The 9070-nt window shown below is 36.6% G+C and overlaps 1 protein-coding gene across 2 annotated transcripts in view; it reads left to right on the forward strand.

The window, feature by feature from the left end:
* The window catches only part of VPS13C (vacuolar protein sorting 13 homolog C), a 195257-nt gene extending 186584 nt beyond the window's left edge, over nucleotides 1–8673 (forward strand). For both annotated transcript variants that reach the window (XM_053889012.1, XM_053889013.1), the window contains 3 exons: nucleotides 4551–4674; nucleotides 6065–6145; nucleotides 6461–8673. In XM_053889012.1, the coding sequence (XP_053744987.1) occupies nucleotides 4551–4674; nucleotides 6065–6145; nucleotides 6461–6562 (307 nt within the window). In that variant the 3' untranslated portion in view covers nucleotides 6563–8673. The remainder of the gene's footprint in view (nucleotides 1–4550; nucleotides 4675–6064; nucleotides 6146–6460) is intronic.
* Nucleotides 8674–9070: the final 397 nt, after the last annotated feature.

Below are 9070 nucleotides of genomic sequence, written 5' to 3' on the forward strand. Positions count from 1 at the left end.
TTTTTTTTACATACAACTAACAGTACAAGAGAATGCACTTTATTTTGTGTGTTTTCTTAAGACTAGTGTTCTCATTTAAACTTTTTGGGTTTTGCTAACTTAATGGGCAGAAAATAATTCTTTGTTTTAATTAGCACTTGTTTGATTGCTAATGAATATGAACATTTTAGTATATTCATCATCTATGTATGTTTTCTTTTCATAGCCTTTCTCATTTTTTGTTTTTTTCTTACTGAATTGAAATAGCATTTTGTAAATTAATATTATCCCTTTTTACCCAATGTATTATTAATATTTTCATGATTATTTTTTAGTTTTCCAATATAAAGGGCTTTTAATTTTTCCATATTGAAATTCATCCAAAATTTGGTGTCATTTTTTTTCTTATCAGTTTTTAGGAAAAAATATGAGTTCTCATGATCCAAATTTATTAGGCTATATCTCCACTAATTAATCCTAATTCCAGCATAGTATTTTATTTTAGTAATCTTCATTAGGAAATTGTTCTCCAAACAGACATTTTTTTTTTTTAACCATCTGTGTTAGTCTGTGTTGGCTGCTATAACAAAAATACCATAGATAGGTGACTTAAACTACAAACATTTATTTCACTCCATTCTGGAGGCTGGGAAGTCCAAGATCAAGGTGCCAGCAGATTCTGTGTGTGGTGAGGGCTCACTTCCTGGTTCATAGATGGCTGTCTTCTTGCTATGTCCTCACATGGCAAAAGGGGTGAGGGTGTTTTCTCAGGCCTCTTTTATAATGGCACTGATACCAATGCTGAGGGCTCCGCCCTCATGACCTAATCACCTCCCAAAGGCTCCAACTCTAAATACCATCACAGTGGAGTTAGGATTCCATGTATGATTTGGGTGAGGATGTAAACATTCAGACCATTACACTAGCAGTGTCTAACAGAAATAGGGACACAGATAAAAGTTGTATCTCTGTCCGTTCCTCCTCTAAAAGAGGGACCTAAACATCAGTGATCTCACAGTATGCTAGAGGCTAAGATAAAGTGATAAACAGAGACTCTGAAGACAGGAAAACCTCTCAGTCCAGTAAGGTGAGAACCAAGGTGTTATGGGGAAGGTGTTAGGGAGAAGGTACTTGAGCTGTGTCTTGTGGAGTATGGATTTTTCATATAGGTAAACAGCAGGCAATCAGAAGCATAAAACATGAAAATATGGCACTTGGAATAATAAGATCATGTGAAATGGCTGGATTGTAGGATGTTTGTAGGGAATCACTGGGAGATGAAATAAGCCATAGGTGTCTGCTCATGACATCTGAAGGATATAGATTTTATCATTAATGTGATGGAAGAGTATTAATTTTTTAAAAAGTATAGACATTTTATTGCTCATTGACCCAGCTTTTCACATAAAGGTATATGCACATTGTACACACATGTCTTTTTTAAATTCCCATTGCGACTTGTACACAAGGACTAATATGATGAAGTTTGCAGTTTAGAAGAATCTCTGGCAGCAGTTTGAATGCTGAATTGGAGAAGGATCAGAATGGAGACAGGGAGACCAGTTAGAGACTGGTTAGTTTTCTATTGTTGCACAGAAAATTACCATAGAATTAACACCTTAAAACAACACAAATTTACTATCTCACAATTTCCCTGGGTCTGGAGTCAGCGATGGCATGTCTGGGCTTTCTGCTCAGGGTCTCACAGGCTGAAATCAAGGCATAAGGCTTCCTTCCTGAAGGAAGGAAGTGGAAAGGATCCACTGCTAAGCTCATTTAATGTTGTTGGCAGGATTCACTTCCCTGTACTTGTAGGACTAATACCCCAGTTTCCTAGATCTCTGTCAGCTAGGCACCTGCTATCACCATCTAGAGCCTACCCTCATTTTGGCCATGTGGCTTTCTGCATCTTCAGCCCAGCAACTGCACTCTGGATTCTCAGTCTCTGACCCAGATTTAAAGGGACCTTGTGGTCAGGTCACACCCACGCAGATCAAACTTTTTCTTAAAATCACCTGTGCCTTATAATAAAACCTAATCTTGGGGGAGAAATCCATCATATTAATAGTTGTGAGGGTTATACCAGTCGATAAACCCACGTACACTATACGCAGAATCGTGGGGACCATCTTAGAATTCTGTGTACCATAGAGACTGTGGCAGTTACCCTGATAGGAGGTGGTGAGGTCTAAACTAAAAGAATCAAGACAGATAGAAGGAGCAGCCTTGAGAGACCAGAGCTTGGTGACTGATTAAATATAGAAGAGAAGGGAATAAAAGATGACCTTCTGGTTTGGGGCTTAGGTACCGAGGGGGTTGGAGCAAGAGGAAGAGAATGAAGGAGATTCAGAGTGGCAGGAGAACAGTAATGTTATTGGCCTGGTCAAGAGAGGAAGGACTTTAAAGACAGTGGGAATGATGAATTTGCATTTGACACAGTGATTTGTAATACTTATCTGTAACACTTAGCTCTTGTGATTTTCTTCTGGGGCAGGAGGTGGGGGGAGGTGTAATCCACTTTCTAGAGACTGTTTGGAATATGAAGGGGTGTGGAAGGATGTCACAATGATCGGAGGGCCCTACCAAGGCTGGGACTTCGGATGCTGAACTTCCTACAAAGCACAACACAGTCCCAAGTCAGACCCAGATCACAGTAGTTCCTCTGCTGAAAAATACAGTGCTGGGGGTTGATTTTCATTCCTACCCTCCATTGGTTACCTAGTTCATTCATCTTTACCTTCTAAGCGTCTGGAATCTAGCTTGCTCTCTTCCCTTCTCACAGCTGCTGCCTTCACTGACATTCTGTTTCCTGGTGGGAGTATTGTAGTAACTTTTTCCTTTGTCTACCCCACCTCTCCTCCCTTGGCCACTAGATCCATGACTCTAAAATAGGAAACTTTATCATGAAAGTTCCCCTTGCCTGTAGGTTAAAGTTAAAATTTATTTAAATGGAAAAAAAAATTTTTAAACACAAAAAATTCTTTAAGATCTGGCACTAATTTTCTCACCTCTGTGTATATCCATCCAGCTACAGACCTCAACATTCCTCAAATAAACCTTCCCTTTCTTGTACTGCTATTTATGTCAGTGATCTATTCCATTTGTCTAGACTATCATTTTCCTTTTCCACGTAGAGAACTCCTTTCTTTCAAAAATCAGCTTTTAGGGGTGCCTGGGTGGCTCAGTCAGTTGAACGTCCAACTTCAGCTCAGGTCATGATCTCGTGGTTCATGAGTTCCAGCCCCACATCGGGCTCTGTGCTGACAGCTCCGAGCCTGGAGCCTGCTTCAGATTCTGTGTGCCCCTCTCTCTCCGCCCCACCCCTGCTTGTACTCTGTCTCTTTCTGTCTTTCAAAAATGAATAAACATAAAAAAAATAAATAAAATAAAAATCAGCTTTTACGCCACATACTTTACCCACATAATCAGTCCCTCTCTCTTGTGCTCCAGAAGAATTTTCCACACTGCTATTGCACTCATCTAACTGGGCTGAGATATATATTTACGTGTTTATTTGTCTTCTAATCTATGAGTACCTCTCAGGCAGAAACCGTATCTTTCTTGTTTTTCCAGCACCCTGAATATTTGTAGAATTAACTGTTCCTCTGCTTTCCTAATCATGCTCTCTGTAATGGAAACTTTAGAATCAAGTATGGTTATATCAGTAATTAATCTGAATCACACACTGGGAAATCAATGTAGATGGCCTTTAAGGACTCTATGATTTTTCTTTTTTTCTTTTTCTTTTTATAAATTTTTCTTTTTTTTTTTTTTTTTTTTTTTTTGCTATTGAGTAAAATGGGATACTCGCTCTGTGATACAGTACATTAATGTTAAAGTGTTCAAACCTGATATTTATTAATAGGCCTAAAGTGAAACTTTGCTGACATTTGAGGTTTCTGACATTTCCTGCACATTCTTTCTTGACTGGAAGGCATAGATGATTGACAGTAAAGAGCAATTAATAATTTTCCAAGTGAAACCTTTTCAGGAGCTTCTGCCTTTATTGCTTCCTGGATGAGAGTACAGCCTGTTCCTTATGTATTTTAAAGATGATTTTAGTATTTCGGTCAGTTTTTAAAAAATTACACTTTTCTGAATTTTGCAAGATTGGCAGAAGGGGAATTTTTGAATGTCTGCTATGTTGGTTGGTAGGGGCCGTATTTGCTCTTTATTTGACAGCTACCTACCTAGACTTTTTTTTTTTTTTAAACATTTATTTTATTTTTGAGACAGAGAGAGACAGAGCATGAATGGGGGAGGGTCAGAGAGAGGGAGACACAGAATCTGAAACAGGCTCCAGGCTCTGAGCCATCAGCACAGAGTCCCACGCGGGGCTCGAACTCACGGACCGCGAGATCGTGACCTGAGCCGAAGTCGGCCGCTTCACCGACAGAGCCACCCAGGCGCCCCTAGACTTTTTTTTAATAGGAAGCGTACCTTTTTTTTTTTTTAAGTGCCAGGTTTTATTGTTTACTGAGCTAGTTCCATGTCTGCCATCCAGCAGAGCAAAATATTAGACTAATTGTCTTTATCACCACTTGCATGTTTTGTTTCCTTTTGCAAAACAGGCGAGTGTTGTGTATAAAGGAAGTTGAAATCCTAGGCCATATGTCCATAGACTGGCAGTATCCATTTGAAGATTTTGTGTCTCCTCCAAGTGTCCATGGAAACCTGCTAAAAATTTCAGTCAAGGTAAGAATAAATGAATTGCATGTTCAGAGCCAAGAATTTGTTGAGTGAGTGGAAACCAGTGCTTTCTGGCTCTCTTTTACAGTTAACAACACAGAGTGTTTGAAGGATCATGGTGAGGATGATGATGATGATACTATTATAATAATATGGTGAAGTATAAGGAAAGATGTGTTATAATCACTTATTTGTGTACTGTATTTTTTTGACAGTCCTTGATTGTGTTGAGTGAAATATCAATTCTGTTCAATGAAAGAATTAGGACGTTGATACTTCCTTTTTGGCAGAATAAAGCATTAGTAAATAGAATATTTTTTCCAATGTCATATGAATAACTATTTTGCTGTAATCTTAGATGCTTCTGGAAAAATTCCCTTTTTTAGGTTTTTATAAATTAGATTATTATAAATATTTTATCTGAAACACTCATGTTTTATCATAGTTGGCACTTACAAAATACTAATACAATTTAAGTATATAATACTTTCATGTCCTTCTGTCCCATCATTTTCCAAGAAAGAACTTTTTAATTACATAGCAAGTAATTAGCAGAATTGATGCCCTCACCTTTTGCTTAGTTCTCAGACTCACTTTGAAATGTATAATTTTTATTATATATGATATATTGTAAATTTATTTTCACCCCTTAAAAAAACACCACAAATTATCATTCTAAGAATGGTAACTACTAGAGTATGTATTTTCTTCTAAGCAGTAATGATGTTATCTCTATTATTAAAACCATCTGAAAACCTATTTGTCATAAAATTTAGTAGTTAGAGATGTAGGTACTTTTATCCTTTAATTTATGTTTTCTTTTCATAGAAGCTCACAAATAAAAGAAATTGCGAAACAGTACCGTTTTGTTTTTCAGCCTTACCTCATTGTAGAGTGTCAACATCGAAAGAGTCTCTTGGTATATGAAACATAGTTTTCAGACTAGGAAAGACTGTGTCACTCTGCATATATATTACAGGCTCCTGGGTTATCACTCTTCTTTCACATCCGTGGTGAAAATTGATTCAGTGTGTTTTACATTATATAAGAATTTTATCTATCAGCCAAGGGAACGAAGGAAGGATTTTTTGATTTGTCAGATGTGGTGAGTTATCAAGTGCTGTTTCTCGAGGCTATTTATCATAGCCTGTAGAAAGTCATTATTTTATACAGATAGTTGTGTAGTCATCCGATTTCATAAATTCTAACAGCTCACACATATGGAACCACCAGCCTTGTACCAAAATGATTTAGTGCTTATCATACCTGAATAGGTATATTTCATTAGTCTATTTGTTATAAAATAGAGTTTACATTTAAGCATTCAATTAAAAGTTAGGATTTTTTTTTCTTCCCCAGAATAATTTTTCTTCTGTCATTGTTTCTTTTGAAACAGGAGCAGAGTCTGTTCCACAAAAAAGACAGTGCCAGTCATGGCTGCCGGGACATTTATCTGCAGGACAACGCCACAGCAGAGGTAAACAATTTATTTTAAAGAATGACCCTTAATTTTTTAGCTGAAAGATTTTTTTAATCTGTTATAATAATACCCATTATTTCTCTCAAAAGATCTTCCAGTTATAACTCTGGATGGATATGTAAGCTTAAAATAATATATTGCAGGCTTAATGGAGCAGAAACGTCTTATTTTGCATTGTCTGTTTGGATTGTGTATTCTTATCCTCTGCTGTTGGACCTGTGTGGAGAGCTTCAGTTCTTGCTTTTAGACCTTTCTCCTTCACATGAGCCCGTACTTGTCTTTACCATTCATAACAAATATTTTATTTTACAGAGAGTATGTAATGCCATTGGTGATGCACAGTCAATGAGACACCAGCAAAAATTGATGAAGCAATCATCACTGAAACTTCTCAGGCCCCAGACACCATTTTAGTCACAGATCCCAGGGGGCTGCTACTGGGAGAAAAACCAACCATCAGTCTTGTCTATAAATCACTCTTTTTTATCTTGCTAAAGAGAATTTTTCAAGCTATACTGTAGTTTTAGAATTATTTTCCAGGATAGTGTTGGATTTTCCTTTTTTTTCCCTTTACTTTTGACTCTAATTTTGTAACTCTGTGTTGTCAGCAATTCACTTTTCTGCACTGCCACTCAAATGAGTCAGACCCTCAAAGAAATATCACTTTAAACCCAGGATGAAATTTCCATTAATGTTTAAATTGTGAAACAAAGGGCATTGGGCTTGTTTTTAATTAAAGTTCTTGTTGAAGAATAAGAAAAGAGCTTAGAATGACTATTGTTCTTTAGGAGGTTTTGGACAAACCTTTGGAAAGATACTGGGTATTTTATTTAGGGGTAATTCATTCAATAATTGAACTGAGATAATATTTTGGGGCAACCAGGTAATTGACTGAAGAAAAGCCACTGAAGGAAGAAATGACATGTTTCCTATTTTCTTTTCATGTTATTTTTCTCCTAATAAAACATATTTTCCTTTGATGCTTATTTTTCTTCCTTGCATTACAGTATAAATGCATATGGAAAATCAAATCTTAAAATACCTGTGGTCCGGTCTCTGTAACGTAGCATTCATGAAACTTTTGAAATTATTTACTTGCTCTTTCAAGAGGAACTTAAATGGCACAATTATAACTTGCTGATGCATGAAAATATTGTACTTTAAGTTTTTCAAGACTCAGAAATATGAAAAGCTCAATATTTCTATATTCTTAGAGATTGTTTTTTAATAAATTGAAAGATTTTTAAGGGCATCATAAATTAATACTTAATGCATACCTTGAAATGTATTTTAAATACTTACAGGAAGAATGAAAAAGTTAATTGTGTATATAAGTAAAATAAGGCATATATAAGAACACTGTAGAAAATAACTGGTCAGTGTGTCCTTTGAGGGAGCAAGCCTGTGAGAATCTGTTCGGCACAGTAATATTTTTGTCGTTTCCACACCTCACTTACGCTGACCAGAGATATACTGCCTACAAAAGCTTTTTAAAAAATGCTTAGAAACATCTGACTTCGGCTCTGGTGATGATCTTGCAGCTCATGCGTTCAAGCCACGCGTCAGGCTCTGTGCTGAAAGCTGGAGCCTGGAACCTGCTTTAGATTCTGTGTCTCCCTCTCTCTCTGCCCCTCCCCTGCTTGCACTTTGTCTGTCTGTCTCTCTCTCTCTCTCTCTCTCTCTCTCTCTCTGACACACACACACAAATAAATAAACATTAAAAAAAATTTTTTTAATGCTTAGAAGTATTTAATTTCCTTGAATGAATCATTACATTTGCTTCTGGTTTTTACATGGCATTTATTTCAAATCACTAAATTCATGATGGAATGAAGATGTGGATATACTTGGTTTGCTCTTTTTTTTGTTGATGTGTGGTAAAGTTTCTACTATCTTTATGTTTTTAAAGACCAGCCTTAAATCTTTTTAGTTATTGTTTACTGTAGACTCTAGAAAGAGGATATAATAACTAATGCCCTAAATATTTGATCTCTGTTATAAAATGGTGGTCTTTGCCTTTTCAACATCCTTTTTTTTTTTTCTGTGAAGGAAAGTGTCATGTATAAAACTTCCAGCCTTAAACAGAATTTCTGCATCAGTGGTTAATTGCAATTTATTAAATGGAGCATTATAAACAGAATTTCACAGCAAATGTGCTCGTATTCTGTGTCTTTAAAGCAGACTTAATCAGGAATTTGAGATATCTGATTATATGTCTCATATGAATCACAGCTATTGACAGTGTCCTAAATATTTAAGTAAATCATATTGTACTGATGGCATGTACAAAAAACATTGAACTAAAAGAATTCATAGAACTATTATAAATTCACCATCTCAGTTGGCATAGAAATAAACTGTCAAATATATGTAACATTTTAATTTGATTTAATCCCCTGAGACCGAAATAATTCACTGGTAAAGTGTGATGTCTTTTGTATTTTTAAAAATGCTTTCAGAGTCATTTACTTGTGTAGGAACTAAAAGAAATAAAATGTTTGGTGCATTGTTTACAAGGGTGAAAACTTTGTGAGTTTGTGTTAAATGTTTAAATAACATTTACTTCTACTTTATCTTTCCCTTTTCCTCTTCCAGTCCTGCCATAGGGAGAAGTTAAATTAATAGTTATGGAGCACTTAAAAAATGCTAGTTAGGGAAAGGCTTTGCTGAAAGGTACTGAGCCCCTTTACCACCCTGGAGATCTCTGGCACAGGTCTTCAATTGGGGGTGGGGGCAGAGAATACAGAGAATGTATTTGACGAGGGCCCAGCTCCTCCACTTTGCAATCCTGGGCTGCTTTTGCACTGGGGCTGTGCCTTCTGTGGTTTCTATTAGTTACTGACGGTGCAAGGCAAGGGTACTAGGGCAGGTCCATTCCTGGGAGACAGGAATTCCTCTGATAGCTGACTGGCTTGAAGACTT

This window comes from Panthera pardus, unplaced genomic scaffold (genome assembly GCF_024362965.1).
Source record: "Panthera pardus isolate Hobbes unplaced genomic scaffold, ASM2436296v1 HiC_scaffold_24, whole genome shotgun sequence".
Taxonomy (NCBI): domain Eukaryota; kingdom Metazoa; phylum Chordata; class Mammalia; order Carnivora; family Felidae; genus Panthera; species Panthera pardus.